This window comes from Rhagoletis zephyria, unplaced genomic scaffold (assembly GCF_001687245.7).
Source record: "Rhagoletis zephyria isolate East Lansing unplaced genomic scaffold, Rhagoletis_zephyria_1.1 Rzeph_scaffold_01903, whole genome shotgun sequence".
Classification (NCBI taxonomy): Eukaryota; Metazoa; Arthropoda; class Insecta; order Diptera; family Tephritidae; genus Rhagoletis; species Rhagoletis zephyria.
This window is the reverse complement of record NW_016158987.1, coordinates 33,081-56,313: the sequence shown is the minus strand read 5'-3', so window position 1 is coordinate 56,313 and position 23,233 is coordinate 33,081. Positions and strand designations below refer to the sequence as shown.

The 23,233-nt window shown below is 34.0% G+C and overlaps 2 protein-coding genes across 2 annotated transcripts in view; one reads left to right on the top strand and one right to left on the bottom strand.

Annotated features, from left to right (window-relative positions):
• The window catches only part of LOC108365535 (angiotensin-converting enzyme-like), a 92,620-nt gene that overhangs the window by 38,707 nt on the left and 30,680 nt on the right, over positions 1 to 23,233 (top strand). The gene's annotated exons all lie outside the window — the stretch shown is intronic.
• Positions 725 to 10,278, bottom strand: LOC108365536 (skin secretory protein xP2-like). The gene is made up of 3 exons (XM_017619586.1): positions 10,137 to 10,278; positions 9,865 to 9,946; positions 725 to 2,798 (listed from the first exon to the last, which is right to left on the bottom strand). Exons 2-3 carry the CDS (start codon positions 9,874 to 9,876, stop codon positions 1,542 to 1,544), a joined length of 1,269 nt encoding a protein of 422 aa, XP_017475075.1. The 5' UTR covers positions 9,877 to 9,946; positions 10,137 to 10,278; the 3' UTR covers positions 725 to 1,541.

Below are 23,233 nucleotides of genomic sequence, written 5' to 3'. Positions count from 1 at the left end.
TTTAATTTAAATATTTTTGATACATTCGTTTTTTGAAGAATTTTTTTTTTCGGCGCAATTTTGGGAGACATTTTTTCCTCCAGAACAAATTTTTTTTTTGTCAAATTATTCAGAACTTTTTTCTCCCTTTTCAAAAACTCCAAATTTATCGAAAAGCTACTCAGAACAGCTTTTTTTTTGGTCTTTTTGCGGCAACTATTTCACTGCTGGGGTAAACATTTATAGAATCTAACAAAAAATACGTAGTTATTTATTATTCTTATGAATTTTTATTATTCAAAAATCATTTCGTCTTAACACATATTTACACATTTACAAAATACATACATAATGTATATACATATATAAAATAAGTTTATACATATACATACAATAAAGAGAGAAAGGAGAGAAAGAAATATTCATTAAAAATACGAAATAGAATATATTTTTCAAATTCGAAGTAATAAATGATTACGGCAAACAGGCGAGTGACAAAAAATTTCATTTCAAATTTGAAAAAAGAAATTTTGAAACTTAATGGTGCTGATTTTCATGTGTATGTTTTATAAGTGGCATGCATGATAAAGATAGCTACAAATTAGATCTATATAATTGGCAAATTTTGAACAAAATGCATTTATGTGTAGCGCATACAAGGGAGAGAAGTTTGGGATAAGAGCTTTTGACTACTCATGATTTATCACAAGCGTTTGAGCTTTCTCCCCTTAAAGTGTANTGGATAAGGGCTTTTGAAGTGCTTTTCACTACTCATGATTTATCACAAGCGTTTGAGCTTTCTCCCCTTAAAGTGTACACACTGCAAAAAAATTCATTATCTTTCAGTTCTAATTGGGTTTTGGGGGAGTCTACTGACAACTCAAAGACACAACTAAACCATTTATATTATTAAGAGTGGATTTCTTTAAATATAAGCAGCTAGTTGAGTGTTGTCCTAGACAAGAAGCCATCTTTGTTTTTTGCTAAATAATTTACATAAGTTGTAAATACTTAAAACTAAATAAGTGGCAGGGTTTACATACACAGCAGCCAAAGAGCGATTTTCGCCGAGGAAGAAAATTTGAATTTGAGGGAGCAAGAAAAATTTTTACATCTAAAATACTCTTGAAAATTTATATGGCCAGAAATGAGATTATTTTAGTGTTGTTGCGAACTTTTTTCTCTAAGCGCAAGTGACTTTAATTGAATTTAATTTTCGTTTACTTTTAGGTAGTCACTTAGCACTACTTCCTTCTACTACTTTTCCGCCACAGCGAAATCGGTCTCGGTATTTTAAAATACATTATGCGCCATCTCTGTGCCTTAGCCTTTGTCATTAAGATTCCTCAATTTCCAATTTGTTCGTTCCTTTGCGAAAATCTAAAATTTTCTACTCGTTTTTATGTTTTTTCTTTCTCACTAAATTTTCGAAGTCGCTTTTGCCACAACTTCCTCCTTATAATTTCATAATTAAAACTAAAATTCATTCCGCCCTCGTTGCTGAAATCATATACACAGTAATCGTAGAAGTAGCCGCGCGCTGTATCCCAACGTCCAATGGCTTACTTCTTTTTATGTGCGTAGCCGTGTCCGCTGGACGAGAAATCGTAGCCGCTGGATGAGAAGCCACCATGCCCATAACCGCCATCATGTCCATAGCCGCCATCATAGCCACCACCGCTGATTCCATGTTCGACCACCGAATGTCCGGCTACCACTGGTACGGGTACGTGCACAGCAACGGGTCTTTCAACATGCACTGGCACTGGGCGTGTCACATGAACTGGGTAGGGACGATCGATAGCCACCTTGACAGGCACTGGCACTGGGCGATCGACTGTGTAGGGCACGTGTTTCTCGACGGTGTAGGGCTGTGGCACTGACACGGGCACCTTGACATGATAAGGACGATCCACTGGCACTGGGTAGGGTCTGTCGACGCGCACTGGTACCTCCACTTTGACCTGTTTCTCTACCACAACTGGGTAGGGTTTCTCTACGGCCACTGGATAAGGTTTGGGTATAGTGACTTGCACGGGACGATCGACTGGCACATGTACGGGTACTTGTACATGACGGATGACCTCGTAGGGCTGTGGTACTGGCACTTGCACTTTGACGGGCACTTGAACGTGCTTGATAACTTCATAAGGTTGTGGTACGGGCACTTTGACGGGCACTTGTACGTGCTTGATCACTTCGTAGGGCTGTGGCACTGGCACCTTCACTGGGTAGGGACGATCGACTGGTACGGGCACCTTAACCTCGACACGCTTCTCGACGGTGTAGGGCTGTGGCACATGTATTGGCACCTTGACATACTCCTTGACCGAAACGGGCACCTTGCGTATCACTTCGTAGGGCTGTGGTACCGGAACTTTAACTTCAACGGGAACACGCTTCTCATGCACCACCGGGTAGGGACGATCAACAGTCACCGGCACTGGCACGCCCTTGGTGATGGTGATGGTTTTGTGTACATCGGCTGTCTTGCTTATGAGGAAGGGATGATGTGCGACACCGCCTCCCGACACATAGCCGCCTGACGCATAGCCGGTGTGTCCGTAAGATGTAGCGGGTCCGGATACAAGTCCATAACCATTACCATGTTCAATGCCACCATGGCCAATGTAGCCGAGATCGAGTCCGGAGTGACCGTAGCCATAGCCGAGTTCGAGCAGACCGCGTTTGTCGAGCTTCTTCTCGAGCGGTACTTTCTTGCCTGAAGCTGAGCTGGCAGCTGCAGCTTCGACGGTGGCTTTCTTGGCGGTGGTATCGCCCGCGTAGGCGGTGGCCACGAGCAGCGCGGCTAAGCAGATCTGGAAAAGAGGAGGGGGAAAGATTTCTTTATTAATTTTGTTTTTCGAATCAAGTTGGTGGGTGAGTTGATAATAATTAACTAAAAATTGGGTTTTCATAAAAAAAAAGTCGGAACATTTCAAAAAAAATTTCAATTAATAAGGGGTTTCACAATTTGTTTATAACAAATACGTTTTTTATATGACTAAAATATGGCAAAACTTTTTATATTTACTGACCTTGGGTGGAAAGAAATAAAAAATTTTATGTACTTAAATTTTTAATTTTAAATAAGTCTTTTGATTCTACATTTTTTTTTTTATATAATATAAATATGGCAATACCTTTTCGATTATCTGACCCGAATGACTGAGCGATTTTAGAAAATAGATTGGAAATATTTTTTGAAAAGTCCTTTGATTCTGCAAAATTATGTGGTTTTCTCCAAATTTTTGTAAGAAAATTTTGTTAGCTTGTTTGGTCCTTATATAACAAAAATATGACANCAATTTTGTTTTTCGAATCAAGTTGGTGGGTGAGTTGATAATAATTAACTAAAAATTGGGTTTTCATAAAAAAAAGTCGGAACATTTCAAAAAAAATTTCAATTAATAAGGGGTTTCACAATTTGTTTATAACAAATACGTTTTTTATATGACTAAAATATGGCAAAACTTTTTATATTTACTGACCTTGGGTGGAAAGAAATAAAAAATTTTATGTACTTAAATTTTTAATTTTAAATAAGTCTTTTGATTCTACATTTTTTTTTTTATATAATATAAATATGGCAATACCTTTTCGATTATCTGACCCGAATGACTGAGCGATTTTAGAAAATAGATTGGAAATATTTTTTGAAAAGTCCTTTGATTCTGCAAAATTATGTGGTTTTCTCCAAATTTTTGTAAGAAAATTTTGTTAGCTTGTTTGGTCCTTATATAACAAAAATATGACANATTTATGTACTTAAATATAAATATGGCAATAGCTTTTCGATTATCTGACCCGAATGACTGGGCGATTTTAGAAAATAGATTGGAAATATTTTTTGAAAAGTCCTTTGATTCTGCAAAATTATGTGGTTTTCTCCAAATTTTTTTAAGAAAATTTTGTTAGCTTGTTTGGTCCTTATATAACAAAAATATGACAATAACTTTTCGATTGACTGACGCTGTGGGTAAAAACAAAAAAATCTGTTTCGCTTAAATTTTTAATTAAAAAAAATTAAATTTGTAAGCCTTTTTAGAAAAAACTTTGAAAATATTTTTTAGCGGTTATTTGCATCTAAAAATTCTTGTGTTTTTCTTTTTAATTTCTCGCATAACCTTTTTCTAACTTTAATTTAATTTTTGGTATTTTTTGCTTTATACATTTTGATATGTGCACCGATATAGCTTAGCTGGCTGTGTGCTTCAATAAAAAACGTGAATCTATTCCCTAAACTTTACACTTTTGGTCTTATCCCTAAAAAAAATTTTACTTTATAGAGCTTTCTGAGTTAAAAACATAAATTTTAGGGGATGCTTTCGATTTCAAGACAACCGGCCAGGTACGGGCATGATTTTTAATGTCGGTGAAATTTTTTTGTGGCCGACTTATAAGCTTTTTTGTATTTTATATAAAAATCGATATCTGNCACAATTTGTTTATAACAAATACGTTTTTTATATGACTAAAATATGGCAAAACTTTTTATATTTACTGACCTTGGGTGGAAAGAAATAAAAAAATTTATGTACTTAAATATAAATATGGCAATAGCTTTTCGATTATCTGACCCGAATGACTGGGCGATTTTAGAAAATAGATTGGAAATATTTTTTGAAAAGTCCTTTGATTCTGCAAAATTATGTGGTTTTCTCCAAATTTTTTTAAGAAAATTTTGTTAGCTTGTTTGGTCCTTATATAACAAAAATATGACAATAACTTTTCGATTGACTGACGCTGTGGGTAAAAACAAAAAAATCTGTTTCGCTTAAATTTTTAATTAAAAAAAATTAAATTTGTAAGCCTTTTTAGAAAAAACTTTGAAAATATTTTTTAGCGGTTATTTGCATCTAAAAATTCTTGTGTTTTTCTTTTTAATTTCTCGCATAACCTTTTTCTAACTTTAATTTAATTTTTGGTATTTTTTGCTTTATACATTTTGATATGTGCACCGATATAGCTTAGCTGGCTGTGTGCTTCAATAAAAAACGTGAATCTATTCCCTAAACTTTACACTTTTGGTCTTATCCCTAAAAAAAATTTTACTTTATAGAGCTTTCTGAGTTAAAAACATAAATTTTAGGGGATGCTTTCGATTTCAAGACAACCGGCCAGGTACGGGCATGATTTTTAATGTCGGTGAAATTTTTTTGTGGCCGACTTATAAGCTTTTTTGTATTTTATATAAAAATCGATATCTGGGGTATTTTTAAATATTTAGATTATAATTTTTTCTTTATTTTTATAAAAATTTGTTTGTAGTTATGGACATTACAAAAAAAAAATTCCCCAGATATCGATTATTATCTAATATATAAAATCGGTTATAAATCGGACAAAATTTTTTTTCGAATAACAAACAATGTATTTCGGTTACATCGAAATTAAAATCAAGCCCGTTAGGACGGGTTGCCTTGAAATTGAAAGCAATAGGGGTGATTTCAAGGCAGCCCAGCTCCAAAATGAACCTAAATCGGCTAAGAAAATTTAGCAATAGTCATAATATATGATATACCTGAGAAACAATTTTAGTTTTGCTATATTCTAACATACAAGCGACACATTGCGTCAGCAGGTTCGTTTCTTAAGTCTTTCGTGTCTCACCTCATAATACTCGATGCTTACATGTTTGGATGATTTTTTTTTTTAGAATTTTGCTTGGTATGTATGCAATATAAAACCCCTAAAAAGCATTTGCCACTACAATTCACAATCTATATACAATAAAATGTAAACATCAACAACAATGCCTACCATTATGCACAACATTTCTATTGCTCGTACTACCCGTCTTTGTCTTCTTCAAGCCACCTGCCGTACGTGTTCGACATCGATAAAACAATATAAATATTGCTTCACACCAAAAAATGCAACGCCAAATGAAGCAATCACACAGCAAGCGAAAGTGTCAGCGCCAAAACAAAAAAAAAAAATGCGTTAAACCATAGCAAGCTGTTGTAGGTGAAGCATTGCGACAATGGGTGAAATTTTTGAATTTGACACCCATCAATAAAGCCGGCAAACAATAATAATTACATAATAAAAATTACTGGCACATAGTAGGCGCAAATTGCGCGCACACTGCAATTGTAACAATTTGATGGCATTTAATTAAACTAATTAATCGACGAAAATGGAGGAATGCCGTTGAATTTGTGTCACATTTGAATCTAAGTATGTTGATGCGATTTTAGTCTGGTTGGCCTGAATGCATAGCGGAGCTTCCGCAAAACTTAACTTAACTTAAGCAAATGCGTTTGTCTGCAAAAATGCGTCGCCACCACAATGGCTAACGGCTAATGAGTGGCCGCATACTTAGATAGCGTTGAAGGCAAGCAGGCAGCAAGCAAAGGTTTGCTATGTCTGGAAATACACGCAGGCGTTCACTTCCTTAGCGATCGAATTACGCACTCATGAAGGGGCTTATATTTCGCAGCGCAGTTAACGTAATAACGGTAACAGTTGTGATGCGCGCGAAAAACGTGGTAAAAGAAGCAAAAACTATCTACTTGAATTGAGTGCAAGTAGGCGCCCAACAGTGTATGAATGAACAAGTTGTGCACTGCTTTGCTTGCATGCATGCATTTCTTACTTTTTTCGCTCACATCTTTTTATTTTGCTACTGGCTTCTGTTTTTATATTTTTTTTTTTTTGCGCCAACCACTTGCATGCACATTTACATTCAAGCAATTTTAGCGAATTTACGACAATTTTATTGCCCGGCGTAGTTTACAATGTGATTACAATTCGCTTTCGGGCAAAGACGGTGCGCAATTGTTGAAAGCGAACGTGGTTTCAAATGGTTTATTCTACGTTTTTGTTTCATTGTTCATGGCTGTGTTACTTTTACGGCATTTTATTGCGTATAACATGGCCAGCTGGCTGGCTATTGTTTATATTTAGCTTTGGTTTCTTCGCAAACTTAGAAATATTGTGACAATGGAACGGAAATGTGTGGCTATTTTGCAATGAGTTTAGTGCCAAAATTTATTGCTCCACTTTGCTGGCAAGCGGAGATTTTCGTCTTTTAATGCATTGTTAAACTTTGAGTGGGACATGATTTTGATCGTTGATACTTTTTTGTGAATTGAGCGTGTAAAGTGGGTTAGTGTCTACTTTTGACGGTGTGGCAACTTTTGAAGGTGCAAAATTCAAAGGGAGGTAGAGCTAAGGAATAAGATCAAATTATTAACACAAATCGATTGGAAGCTAGTTTTTAATAAAGTGAAGGATATTCTTGACTTTGGGAACCTAATTCTAATTTTTTTTTTTTAGAAATCTTAAAATGTTTTTCCGATTTTGCTTTATTTTATAGTATATTAGAGCAGCTATCTAGCACTTGATGTTTGAGAAGTAGAGTTAAACTGGTTCATGCCCTTAAGGAGGTGTCGAAGAAGAAGTGATATGGCATTTAAAGAAGGTAAATACTAAACAGACTTCCTGTTAAAATCAAACACATCAATTAAAATGTCTCCTTTTGGCTGATATATCTTTTCTGCCTCTTCTAAAGCGAATCATATAGCCCCGGAATTTGTCATCATGCTGCGATAGAAGCTGGGCCTACAAGCATGGTCTCAATTTGGTTATCCGGCTATGGCCAGGCAATAATTGCATATTTAAGCAGCAAAAATCAGATACCAGAGATAGAGATTACAAGGCTTTAGGGATATTATATGATCGTATCATTGTGGCAAAAAATTTATATTCACAGCAAAGTACCCAAAATGAGTTGGGTTGTAAAAGTTAATTTCTAATACTCTCAGGCTATAAATTTTGCCTGAAAAATATTAGACCGCGACGAAGGTTTCTCCATTAAGCCTTTATACCCTTTTTTCATTGATGACTATAGGCCCTTTAGCTGAGCTTGCCTTCATCTTCTAAATTCTTTCTCTTTGCTCTATTAGACTCAGTTTAAGAACAGACGTTAACGGAAGACGGTGTCCTCTTTTAAGGGAATGATGGGAAACCGGTGAGTTTTTTTTTATCGTGCATTGTTACACGCTGTCAGAAAACGGGAGACAGGAAGTAGAACTGGCACGGAGACTGCAGGAAGTTTGCAAGAAGGGCTGGAACATTCCTTTTTTTGCAATGAGCTCTCTATCACTGTAGTGTTTTTTCGGGCAGAGGCACCTACCGCTAAGGCTCAAATGCGCGACGATGGTAAGGAAGATAAATATCATCTAAGTATATGTGTTAGCAAAGCAAAAGTCAGAGCTTTTCGTCTTGCTCATCGCGCACTCTAAGTTATTATAAGAGTGAGAGCGGTTCTGCGTCTAACGAGAGCAACACATTCACAAGGGATGTGTTTTGGCGTTTCTTCGTCCATCTCACAGAAGCGACAGACGTTCCTGTCTGAAAGATTCATTTTACTGAGGTGATAACGCAGGACACAATGTGCCGTGAAGTACCCGGTGAGAGTTCGAAGGTCCCACACGGCCATAGTAGTAGGATTGCTGGAAACTGCGCTGCGGATGAGTTTCCACCCCGAAGTCGATATACCTAGTAAATAGAGAGTATACTGTATAGTGCATACTGCTCTTGGACGGATGAGCCCCGTGTCAGCTCAGCGAATGTTGGACGAAAATAAGGACAAGCACAGATGTTCGCTGTTCGCTCTGGGCGAGGCGGAAAACGGACAAGGGCTTGCAAGGCCGAAACTCTCAATTCTGGGGCTATCTTTACAAACACTGTCCGAAGGGTATTCATGCGGTGGGTATAAATATTAGAACTGATTCTCAGCTAAATATTTAAAGAACGATGAGGTGGTGTGATCTTATGCAAACAAATTTTTTCAGAACAAAATTTCACGAAAGCAATTTAAGTGAAAAATTATTTAAATTTTTTATGGAAACTAGATCGCCCTCACCCGCTTCGCTGAAAGTATGAAATTTTTGCGTGCTACATGGAGTAAAATTTATTTCAAGAAAACTCAATTCAAAAACAGGAATTTTAAAATTTCTTTAACCATATTCAAAATATTTTCAAACTAAAACTTTCTTAAACTTCTTATATAGAGGGGGAGGGGGGGGGGCGTGGAGCCTCCATAAAAAACCGAGTTTTTCATACCGAATATCTCTGGATATGTTCATGGTAGAGTACTGGAACTTTGTGTGGAGATATATCAAATCAATCTTATACGCATAGAGATGCCGCTGGTATTTAGCCCAACTTAAAATATAGGATACATTTAATCTCGATTAGGCTCGAGGGCGTGACACCTCCCATACAAACGGAATTTTTCATACTGTATTTCTCAGGAAATATTTTTTTGGTAGATTACTGGAACTTGGTATAGAGATATATAAATAAAAGCAGTATACGAAATTTCATGATTATCGGTTGAATAGTTAAAGCGTGAAAGCGTAGCAAACAAATAAACCCACTTTCGGATTTATAATATTAGTAAGGAAGTAAGGATTGACAGAAAATAAAAAAAATCATTTTCCGTTTAAGTTGCTGGGGAAACCGGCACTGAGAGTTAGAATAGAGCAAGGGAATTGAAGTTTCACGAGGCCCAAAGTAGTGACTCAGGCAATGACCGCCAAGGGACAGTTTAGAATAATTCACTTCCTAGACCAAGTTTGCTGCCTAAGTCTTTCGTTTTGTATCAGCCAATGCAGCTAAATCAAATACTGATTTCGAACGGAATTTTTTTTAATAGTAAAGCTATTCGATATTACCTAATAAATATAGGAGTTACTATATGGAATTTTTTTTTAATTGAGATGGTCGAAATACCTTTCAGCTTTGCAGTAATCAAAAAAAAAAAAAATATGTATAATTAAAAGTTTACTCATTTTGCACCCTCACTTTTCTTTTTTAAATGAAAACAACTAATTCTACAATTTAATAGCAGTAAATAGCATTTTTACTTACAAATAATTTCATTGTAATGGGTTTCCTTCAGTCAGCAGCAAAATTAATCACAATAAACCGTCAAAGCGCAGCTACGATGACACTGCAAATAACAAACAGATTTAAGAATTATTTCATTGTTTTTCATGTTGCGAAATTTACAAATTATTTTACTTTCTGAATTTAGCTTAAACCACTTTGGAACACTTGCTTTGCACACAATTTTCAAAACTAAAGTGATTCTCTTTTAGTACAAAATGTTTTTCTTTACAAAATTACATTCTCACACTTACACTTCACAGCACTTGTGCACTAGTCCACTAGTCTGGCGCCAATGCAAAACAATACAAAAATGTACAAAATTTTAAACTTAATTTAAATATAAGTAATATGAGAAAATTATAAAGCAGAATGAATTGTAGAATCGCTACGATTCCAAAGTTTTGACTGGATGCTGCTGTTGGCCAGCTGCTGGCTTATATACCGCGGCACATATTTTCAAAATAAAAATTCCGACTCGCAAAAGTTAGTTGCGAGCCAACGAAAGAGTTAAAATCAAGCAGAGCCAACGCAATGCCGCCGCTGCTGTCGCTGTCGCCGTTGCTGCCTCTGTTGACGTCAACGCAAAATGAACGCGAAATCGAAATTGAAGTCAAACCAATAGCTGCTGACTCGCGATGCGTTTAATTTACGTCGAGCGTCGAGCGTCGTGGTGGTGGCGGTGGTGGTATGCGAGTATGCGCGCACGCGTGCTCAACAAGCTTTTGCGATTACAAAATCGCTTAGCAACAACAACAGCAGCAACAATACAGGCATTGATGTATGTTTTGTAGAGCAGAAAACGGCCTCTAAGGAAAGTGAGAGTGCCTTGGTTAGCAAGCGGCGCAGTTTAGCTACCTGACTGGCTGGTTGGTGGGTTGCTCGCTTCGGTGTTTTGGCACCGGGGAGTTCGCTGCTGCAGTTTTTTGTTTTGAATTGAGCGCGGTGGTATCAAATGAGCGACGAGCTTTCGGTTGTGCGTCTGTAGTAGTGTGCTAACCAGCTGCAGGTGTGTGTGAGTGGTGGTAGTTTGAGCCGGTGTGTGTTTGCCGGTCGAATTGGAGCGTGGATTTTGAAAAAAAAAAATATTCGTAAATTAAAAGTAGTATATATTTTTTCTATAAATTTATTAATAAAAAATTTAAATAGTATAGTAAAAATTGTGTTTTAGAAACGCATAAAGTATACTTTCTCTTCCTTCTTTTAATTCATAAAAATCCTAAGATCTGTAATTAATTTGGTTGTTTCGCGTGCTCACCCACACATTCAAACACCCGAATAATTTTTGTTTGTGTGCATTTTCGGTAGTCCACAGGCCCATTGACTGACGCACACATGCTCAACTTTTAGTAACTCACACCACTAGGCAAATTTTTGTTAATTTAAAATTTACCTTTATGGTTTTTGGAAATTTTTTTTTGCTGATTTTTATATGTTCATCAATATTTTTGCATTGCAATTAACAAAGGTCGTTGTTTGTGCGAATGGAGAGAACGTCTGTTCAAGACAGTAGGAACGTCGTCTAATTGTTGATAATATGGAAAGTCCTTGAGCTCTTGAAGGAATGATCTTGGCCGACAAAATAAAGAATGTGTGCCAATATTTGAGGTCCTATATCTAAAGGAATAGAAATATTAGATACACTCTTCGAGGACTATCTCTAAAGGAGTTCGTGCTTGGACAGACCTCATTAAAAGGATACGCCATGCGTAAATTTAAACACTTCAGTTATATATATAATGTAGAGGAAGAAAATGATAAACATAAAAGTAAAAACAAAGATAAATATAAAGAAAAAGATGAGGATGGGAATACCGAAAAAAGTAAAGATTAAAAAGAGGGGAAGAAAGATTATAATAAAGGTAACTAAAGAGGAAAGGTTATAGAGCGAGACACAGAGACTCAATCTGGGAACTATTTTGGGATTTTAGAGATTTCCGGCATTCTCGGGTCTTATCGATAAAATAATCGATATTTTTATTGGTTTTGTTATCGATATTTTTATCGATTTTGTTATCGAAATTTGTATCGATTTTGTTATCGATATTTATAGATTTTTTTCAATATTTTCCGATTTTGTTATCGAAATTTATCGATTTTTTATCAATATTTATCGATTTTGTTATCGATATTTATCAGTATTTATCGATTTCGTTATGCATGCTTTTCTCGATTGTTTTATCGTTTTTGATGTGGATATTTTTATCTATATTTTTATCGATTTTGTTATGAATATTTTTATCGAGTTTCTAATAGATTTTGCAACCGATATTATTATCGGTTTTGCCACCGAAAATTTTACCAAATTTTTCATCGATTTTGTTATCGATATTTTTATTGGCTCTGTTATCGACATTTTATTGGATGTTTCTATCGATTTTGTTACCGATAGAGTATAAAGATAAAAATGAAGATAAAGGAAAACAGAATAACATAAATGTAATTAGAATGAACAGGGATAGAGGTAGGGATCTAGAATAGAAAAAAGGCAAAAAATAAAACCTTGAGCAAAAGCAGATGTATGTATGTATGTATGTACATATGTATATATGTATTTTGGTTATGAGACAAAATAGATATGTATGTAATGTAAGTTTCATTTCTCCAGTGTGGTCCAGGCGCACTTACTTTTTTTTCTATTGTCCTCGCACCATTGTACTACAATTCTATGCGTTTGCAAGTAATCCTGTATTTACTCTACTCTTCGGCCACGGTTATGGCCATAAAATTCGAAAATGATATACATATTTATAAATTTTAATGAACACGACTTCCATTTATTTTGCTTTCGACCACCGATTGTTTTTGCCCAATCTCACAAATCTACGACACTCCTGATTTTACCTGTGCGCTTTCTCTCGCGATTCCTTTCTGATTCTTTCTCACAACACCGCTCATGTTTTTTAGAATTCTGACTTAACCACTCTCGCTTATTCCTCTATATCTCCGATTTCGTTTTTACAGGGATGTATAAAGGATATAATTCCATGTGAACCGATTTTGACAATTACTATATTTTTATCGGATAGGTGGAGGTTAGTTCTGCGCATTTGATCATGAAGAAATTAACGGCACTTGCTTAAAAATGACTTGTTGTACTCTAGAATCAAATGAGGTATTTGATAACCCCAAGGTGGTTCATGACATCGTAGTATGTATGTAGGTGCCTACTATTTCATTAACTTCCCTGTATACATAGTAACATCTCTACGAGCATCTGCCAGGTAAAGCTAGAAACCATACAATTATGACTGAGACCAAAGCACTTGGCTTCATGCATTTTTAGCTGTTGGATAACTATAAGTTACGTTACATTTAAGCTTGTGTACGAATGCTATCAAGAAAAACGAATTCGCTCTGGGGACCTTCAACAAAGCTCAATATAGTCAATATAGAGCCAAGAAGGGAGTAATCCAAGGATCAACCTAATTGATTGGTCAAAATAGAACAGGGGGTATAACAATTTTCAAGAGGAAGGAGAGAGCGGCAGAAAGGCATAAGTGGGATGACCTTGAACTGTTGCCGTGCAAGAATGCAAAAATTTTATCAGAAGATATGGTAGCTACCAACCGATTTCGTGGCCAGGCCTAACTAGCTCCCGCAGAGATAAAGATGGAAATTAAGTAGCAGAGATATGAGATTATCAGTTATCAACGCTTTCGATGCAGGTGTCGCGTTAAACCATTAAAGCTCAGGCAATTAATATTTATTTCATGGTAATATCGGCAATACTGTGTGAAAATCGAAAGCCCTTAATTATCCAACTGAATGGGCCTTATCACTGTGACTTCAGACCTAGTAAATCCACGTTTAACCAGATTTTCACAGTTCATCCTGGAAAAGAGCCTCGGTAAGAAATACGATATACATACGTAACCTTTTCATCGATAAAGAAGCCACTTTTGAAATCATAGCACAGAAGATAATCCAGCCGAAAACCCAGCATACTTAGCGCAGAGCAGGATAAGAAAGGAGGTGGTCTATTCGTGAACGAGCAAAATAAAAAAAATACTTCTACAACGTCACTGTTCCCAGTTACTATTTAAAAGAAGCGAAGGTGTTGTATACCTAGGTTGCTGGTTGTATTAATACCAACAATAATGTTAGCCTGGAGTTAACAATTAGGTACTGCTTTTGGGCTCATAGAGAAAATTGAAGGCGGAACTCTGTCGACGAAACAAAAACCCGCTCTTCAAATCGTCTTTAGGTCCATCTATTATATGAAGCCGAAACACGGACGTTGTGAAGAAAAATATGCAAGGTCTTTTGGGACTTTCTAAGGCACAATTTTTCGCAAAATCCTGTGGGCGATGGGTATCGAAAAAAATGGACTGACGAACTGTATGTGCTTTACAATGACCCATGCCATTGTAGTTGCATTACGATTCAACGTATGTGTTGGCTTGTATATGCCATACGCATCGTGATGATGCCTAGGTGAAAAGATCTTTCGAACTGGCACGCATAAGTGGACAACAAAAGCTCACGAAGAGAATGTGATGATCAATGCAAGAGGACCTATCCATACTTGCGACGACCAATTAGCGTAACTATGTAGAGAAAAGAAGGCATTCGCGAAATTATTTTGGCCTCCGCTCAAACCTATATAACTAGCAAATATTTTTTAAGAAATTCTACTTTTTTATCATTGCCCTCATTTTTCTTTAAATATTTAGCTTTTGACCTTGGAATTAAGAGTGCAACGGAATGCAAGTTAGTGCAAATTGCCAAAGTGATAACAGGCATGTGGAAATCATTTGTTTGTTTGAACTCAACTGCTTGGGTTCGTCGATCGCAAATTTATTTTTTGATTTTAATGAACTCGTTTCGTATTTTCATAACATTTTTAAGCCAGACAAACATTTACATTGTTAATTGGTGCAATCAACTAATAATAAATTAAGGGTTTCTAACCTTTTTATTAAAATATATTTATTTTTATTTTATAAGCTCTCTGTTCTAACAAAGGAGGAAAATTGGTGTATTGTGGACGTTTTTCCTACCACATTTTCAAAAACCTAGTGCCACACACAAGCGGATTTATAAAGGATAATTTTTTTGGTGATTAATAAAGTAATTGATATCACTAGGCATCCAAATCAAAATTATTTGGAGAAAACTGAGGACTGTTGGCCAACAATAACACTGATTTCCTAAGGGCTTTCAATTCCGAAACAAAAACTATAAGAGCCACTGCAGTTTTTTGAAAAAATTTAGAAAGCCAATTAGTTTGCCCAGTAACATTTTATTTTAGTTGTTTTGAAATTACATTAATATAAATGCTATCAAATTAATTTATTCATGGCGTAGAGTAAAATTAAATAAATGAATTTTGTTTTTTAAGCGCACAAACAGCGTCATCGGTGACTTTCATTTAATATTATGTGTTTCACTGCCAAAATCAGTACTCAAACACAGACAAAAATACATATGTATATAGCTGAATATAAACTTCTGCTTTCATAACTAAAATATATTTTTTATATGTATGTACATTAAGGTGATTCAAAAATTCATGCAGCGAGTTTAAAATGTCAAGCTCTTACCCCTCGTATTTTTTAAATGGAAAAAAAAGAATAACCGTATTTTTTTGTTGAAAAAAAGATATTTATAACTGCCCAAAAATTCAACAAAATTGTTAGGTTTAAAAAATGGTAAAATAAACAATTGAGTACTATTACTTGAAGTCTCCTGAAGAGAAGCAGAGTTTTTTGATCGAAAAATATTGTTTTTCAATAATTCTATATCATTTCTACGAAAAGTGTTTTTTCCCCTATAAAAAATAAATGGACAACTTCATGGGCTTTGAGACAGTTCTAAATATATTTTTTTTTAACAAAAAAATACGGGTATTCCTTTTTCCATTTAGAAAAATCCTAAGTGGTGAGAGCTTAATATGTTAAACTCTTTTTGGACCACCCTAATGTACATGCACCGGCGGTCAAAGCTGGATGAATAGATAGCGTTTTATTTTTAATGTTTACAATGTATTTATAAGTAAATTTTTTTTGTTATTTTTTTTACCAAAATTATTCACTCCATAACCAAAAAAAAACATACATATAAATCAAACTTTAAATTTTTATACAAAATTTAAAAAAAAATTCAACAAATTTTCAAAATTTCAATCTTTTTAATTTGTATTCTTAGAATTGTTTTGCAGTTTTTATTTTAAATTAAAAAAAAAAAATAAAGTGCAGTTTTAGGCGTCTCAAGAATCGCGTAGATTTTCAATACATTTTCTTTTGCTGACAGCTTTGTTTTACATATACAACAAGTGCAATTTATAAAAACTGGCGTTGATTTTTTTAAAATTATTTTGCAAACAGTCTTACGCATTTTCTTACACAAGAAATTCGTATTTATATGGCAAAACGCCGTCCAAAGAAAAAAAAAACATTATAAAGCAATCGATTTTTAGTTGCTTAAAACTTGCGCTTATTTTACCAAAATTTCATAAGCAATGTACCAAAAATTTTCTAAAAAATATGGTTATAAAGGTAAAATTTTTTTTTATTTTTTGTAAAATTTCGTTTATATGGGTTTGGTTAAGTCATGAACAATATTGTTAAAAAAAAAACAATAAAAATTTTGGTTGAAAAAAATTTAAAATATTACAAAAGAAAACATCATTCATCTCGTTATGACCGCCAGAGGACCCGCATGTATTTCTTAACGAAAATGAAAATTCCAGAACAACATTTTGAATTCAGTAAATTGTCTTAGTANAAAATTATTTTGCAAACAGTCTTACGCATTTTCTTACACAAGAAATTCGTATTTATATGGCAAAACGCCGTCCAAAGAAAAAAAAAACATTATAAAGCAATCGATTTTTAGTTGCTTAAAACTTGCGCTTATTTTACCAAAATTTCATAAGCAATGTACCAAAAATTTTCTAAAAAATATGGTTATAAAGGTCAAATTTTTTTTTATTTTTTGTAAAATTTCGTTTATATGGGTTTGGTTAAGTCATGAACAATATTGTTAAAAAAAAACAATAAAAATTTTGGTTGAAAAAAATTTAAAATATTACAAAAGAAAACATCATTCATCTCGTTATGACCGCCAGAGGACCCGCATGTATTTCTTAACGAAAATGAAAATTCCAGAACAACATTTTGAATTCAGTAAATTGTCTTAGTAGAATTATTATACTTTTTGTTAGCACTTAGTCTTCNTAAATTATTTTGCAAACAGTCTTACGCATTTTCTTACACAAGAAATTCGTATTTATATGGCAAAACGCCGTCCAAAGAAAAAAAAAAACATTATAAAGCAATCGATTTTTAGTTGCTTAAAACTTGCGCTTATTTTACCAAAATTTCATAAGCAATGTACCAAAAATTTTCTAAAAAATATGGTTATAAAGGTCAAATTTTTTTTTATTTTTTGTAAAATTTCGTTTATATGGGTTTGGTTAAGTCATGAACAATATTGTTAAAAAAAAAACAATAAAAATTTTGGTTGAAAAAAATTTAAAATATTACAAAAGAAAACATCATTCATCTCGTTATGACCGCCAGAGGACCCGCATGTATTTCTTAACGAAAATGAAAATTCCAGAACAACATTTTGAATTCAGTAAATTGTCTTAGTAGAATTATTATACTTTTTGTTAGCACTTAGTCTTCAAAATATTATTGTTAAATGCTTTAACGAACTCCACAATATTTTTGCGCGTTTCTCCATTAAACTAGTTTAGAAATAGGTAAAATTGTTTTTTTTTTTTACATAATTAAATCGAAAATGACGTGCATCTTCTGTTGAAGTTAAGTTGTATAACTAGTTTGATTATTTTGACTGCAGAAATTTATATGCATTTATCTAGAAAATAAAGCGAATCGCATAACCGCATTAGTCGCAATCAGGTGGTGAACCTGACAAGTGAGACCATTAAATTTTACGTGCCACACTTTCGCTTTCGTTTTCGCGATTTGTTTTTGATTTTTGATTAGAATTTAATTACTTTCTTCAGGCAGTAAGAAATCAATGCAAATTTGTATATAGTATATGCACAAATGTATGTGTGCGCATTTAAACAGGATTAAAAAAAAAAATAAATAAATTGTAGAAATGGTAAGTAAGAAGGAAACGGTAGATCCGCTTATTAGTGAATTATTCTAGCAGGTTGGTGGTGAAAATAAAAACTAAATATATGTAAATAAATAAATATAACGAGTTTTTTTTCAGCTAAGGCCAAGTATGGTATACCCCGTCTGTAGCAAGATTTATTACGCTTCTAAGGTGGGCTATGCGAAACCGGTTAGTTAGCCCATTTGGGGTTTTTATGTAGAAGATTGTGACACTAAATTAAATGCTTCTGCTTTCCCAAAACAAAACCGCTGTTACTGAGGTGAATTTTTTACAGATTCAACCTGCTAAATATTGAAATTTTGTGATAGGCAATGCACACAGTTGGAGACTTTGCTATACAAGCTCCAGCACTTAAATTTATTCAAATAAAAAATATTTCAAGGCAGCGCGGTAAAGACAATTTGGTTCTTAAATGCCCAGCAAATTGTTATTTACTGTAAGTCTCTGTGAACTAGGCTTGTGATCGGACANTAAAGACAATTTGGTTCTTAAATGCCCAACAAATTGTTATTTACTGTAAGTCTCTGTGAACTAGGCTTGTGATCGGACAGGCTACTATTATTTAAACTCCGCCACGACAGTTCCAAGATGAAGTGTGAAGTTAAAGAATTGTGAAATCTGGGCAGTAATTTTTACAGTGGTTTGTGACTGCAGAACATTGGTGGATAGCATCTGCTATGGTCGCTGAAACATTTGGGAAAATGTAACCACCAAAGTGTTACGCAGGAGAAGGAGAGAAGGACTTAGCTAAAAATTTAGATTCCTTGAATTCATCTTAATATGAATGTTGCGATAACGTGAAGAAAAGACATACTTAAATTTATTCTTAAGCGTTTGCTTTGTNATGCAGAACATTGGTGGATAGCATCTGCTATGGTCGCTGAAACATTTGGGAAAATGTAACCACCAAAGTGTTACCCAGGAGAAGGAGAGAAGGACTTAGCTAAAAATTTAGATTCCTTGAATTAACGTGAAGAAAAGACATACTTAAATTTATTCTTAAGCGTTTGCTTTGTTTGTGGCTTCAAAACTAACATTACCCGCTCGCTTATATTGCGATGCATCTTTTCGTGATAGAAAAAGGATGTTAAACACGCGTTGTTACAACAGTCGCAAAAGCCGAGTGAGCAAAATTTCTTGGCTTGCCATTCGAGACAGAGCAGCGGATTTTAATTAATTTTTTTTTTTTTTTTAATATAATTTTTTTAAGTTTTTAGATTTCATTGTTTTAAAACGTAAAATATATATTTTTTAAATTAATTTAATTTTTAGGAGTTTATTTATATTTCTTCTTTTTTAAATTAATTTTGCGACAAAATACTATAGAATTTACCTTTTTGTATAAAAGAAATCGTTTCGAAGAGATTGTCCAAAAAGCTTATATACAGCCAGTTTAATATACATTTGAATTAGATATATGTAACTAGATTTCTGATACGGAATAATTGTAGATTTTGTAGATAAATAAGGATACGATTACGCGCATGAAGCGAAATGTGGGTATTCATTTCTATTCCGATGGATGCATATTTCGTGAACATATAGATAAATCCATGACTAAGTCGGTGGTAGATAAGTATGCTGATTACCTCCTCGGGCAACGGATTTTTTTTTTTTAATTCCATTTTCTTTTAATCTTTAGATTTAAAATTTTAGATACATAGTTTTGAAACGAAAGATATATATTTTTTAATTTAATTTAATTTATAGGAATTAATTTTCTTTTTCTTTTTTAAATTAACTTTATTTCTTCATACATTTTTTTAATGTTTACATGTTCTTGTTTTAAAAAGATAAATGTTTTTCTTAAATTAATTTAATTTTCAGGAACATATTTTTTTCTTTTTAAAACTTTTTTTTTAGTTTAATTTCTTTAAATTTTTTAAAATTTATTGTTTAAAAATGAAAAATTCTTTTTTGCATTTAGCTTTTAGAAACGTATGATTTATACTTTTAATTTATTTATTTTATTCTTTTGTTATTTAAAATTTTTGTTTATTTATATATTTTTTTTATTTAAAATTGAAAATAAATTCTTTATTTCATTTAATTTGTAGGATTTTCTTTTATTTTTTTAATCTGTTCATAAAATTTTCCTTTGATTTTTAGATTATGCTTCAAAAACAGAAATATTTGTTTTGTTTAATTTTTGAATACTGATTCCTTCTTTTGTTTTATCTTTTTTTAACTTTAAGAAAAAAAATTATTTTAATTTTAAAAATATTTTTTATTTATTTTTGCCTTATTTTCATTTAATTTTTTCCTTCTCGTAATTAATTTTTTTATTTATTTATTATTTTGTATTGCTTTAAAATGATGAATAGAATGTTTTTTTTTATTTATTTAATTAAATTAAAAAAAACTTATTTGCTTAAAGGCGAACATCGTAACGCTAAGACCTCCTAGTTAGCTGATCTTTCAATAGTTTTTCGAAAGAATGTAAAGAGCTTTCAGATAAATAGTTTCCAGAATTGCCCTGTAAGTCTTGTTCAAATGTTCGTCTGTACGTCTGCCTTTCTGTTATTTAAACGCAAACTAAACACTATGCTTTATATAGATCCGACTGAAACTTTTTACGCGAGCTTATTTTTATTATATGCAAATTTTCTATAAAATTTAGCTCCCATACAACTGATTCTTCAAATATGCGAGTTTTTTTGTTTTTAAATCCCTCATTTACTAATGTATATCCATGCCTCATAATAGACTATATCCGCACCCAACTCTGAGCTCAAGTTTTAGTTAATAACCCAACATATTTTTGAAGAAAAATTAACGAATTTAAGCGTGTTCGCATGCGCATATCAATTTTCCAAATATTTACATAAATATTTTTTACGACAGCACACACCAATACTCGCATTTACCACACAACAAAATTTGATACCATTCTCCGACACCACAAAGCGTTTCACTTTTCATCCACACACTTGCGAATTCTTAAACATTAAACAATAGTCTCCAATTGTACGCAGCGCTAAGCAATAATCAAAAGTGGTTGGCGAAACGCTGCGTTACATATAAAGCTCTAACAATTCCAACCTGATCTGCGCATAAGGTTTCAGTGATAGAGTAATTTTTCTGCTTGCTGTGCATTTAGCACGTTGAGCGAGTGGTTATTCTACCGCTCCAGGCCAACATAGTCCAGCTAACTACAAGCTACTATAGTTTCAGCTATGTTTGCATGTACTCGCATGTAAGAAAAACTGGCTGGAAAGGTGTACAGTGGCGTAGAGCGTAAGCTGCTAACCAGAAGTGGTCAAAACTTGCGAGACATTACTCATGTTTGGTGTGACTTTTTATGCAGCAAAATCCCAAACATGTGTTGTCTTGCGGCTGATGACGATGCTGATGTTATTGCAGCTTTTTTTTTGTTTTTGTTTTTTGTTTTTAGCCAGCCTGGTTCTACGTGCACTTGCAGCCATAGATTTAGAGCAGTACTATTTAAACGCGCAAACTCAACTGAAAGACATATGTGTCCGCTCGACTGATGCTGCACGATCGCCGCTGGACCATTATGCTTGCTGCTGCTGCTTGTGTTATTGTTGTTGTTGTTGCTCTCTGTGTTGCCTCAGCATCAACAGAGCATTCACTTGTTTCGCGACTATGGCAAGTAATTGATATTTGTAGGAGAAAAAATTAAGTTTGGATTCTTCTGTTGAGCCACCATTGTTGCGCAGTAAAATTCCAAAAAAAAAAATCACTAAAATAAACCAAAAAGTACAGCTTCGCTTTTCCCGAAAGTCGCTTATTTAAGCTCAAAACACTAATCTACGAGTAAACGGTTCGCGCGACGCAGTGGGGCGTATACATTACATTTCGCTTTTTTCGTCTATATTCCCGGCTAAGTGCATTTAGTGCAGTTCAAATCAAATTTAAAGAGACATAGTCAAACATTCATGCCTAGCAATTTATTTTAGTATTTCTCTTTTTTTTTGGTTTGATCATTGCAGTTGTTTTTTTTTCGCAATGCTGCGCGTTGTTTTTCTTGCGGCATTTTGTCGCTCCCCAAAAACGCCTGTGGGGCTGCATCTACGTTGGCCTACATTTCATTTTAAATGGATCTGACCACTTTTCCGGCAGGTTTGTTAAAATTTAGTGCAACTGCTTTTTATGCTATTGTATATTTTTTGTTGGTTCACATCGGCGGCGAATCCATTATTTATGCGCATATAAATGGCTGAGTGGCGTTCTGCTACAATACGTTGGCGTACAGTGTGTTGTATGTTGTGCGGTATGCGAGACGCTTTCAAACATTGTTATCAAAATTATCTTATATGTTAATTTTCTTGATTTATTATTATGTTTCTTCTATTGTTGTTAATAAGAAGGCGATTTCGCATAATTGACGGCGCTTGTACAATAGGTTTTATTAATAGTTTCAGTGATAACTACTTTAATTTTTTAAACAAGCGTTGTTTGTAGTTTAGCTTGTTAACTTAGTTAACAGTAATATTTTTATGTAAACATTTAATTTGAGACATTATTCTTGCTGCTAGAGTATTACGCATATTTTTTTAATTTGAAATCAAAAAATATTTATAGGTCGCTCAAAGCGCTCAAAGTTTTCCATGTATTTTATATGGAAAAAAGGAACTTTTCATGAAAATGGTATAGAATTCTTAAAAATGAATATTTTTCGTTTGGAAAACTCCGTTTCTCTGCAGAACATTCCGAAAAATAATACCCCATAGCTTATTTAACCATTTTCCCATGGTAACTATAATTTATAGGTCCGCCAAAAACCCCCAGAAACCCCGAAAAAATGCAATTGGGGGACCAATAAAAAATCGTTAGTATTAAAAAATTGGGTATGACTATTGCAAGTCTCCTGAAAATAACCTCAGTTTTCTGATCGAAAAATATTGATTTTTCCATATAACAGGATACTGAAGAAAATGGAGGGAGGACCTGCCGAACTTACTGCGTATGCGGATGATATCTCTGTCATAGTAAGCGGAAAGTATCTGTCCACACTCAGCTCACTTATGAGCCAAGCACTACGGGTAATACATATTTGGGCAATCAAAGTGGGACTTAGTATCAACGCAGAAAAAACAGATCTGGTATTGTTTACCTGGAAATACAAGGTTCGGATCTGGGCCAAGCCTAAGCTGGAAGGGGAGACTGTTCAGGTGAAGCAAAGAACCAAGTACAGCGGAATTATCCTCGATAGTAAGCTATCGTGGCGCCTCAATGTGGAGGAGAGGGCGAAGGCTACATGAGCTGACATGAGGCCCATCTATCCAAGAGT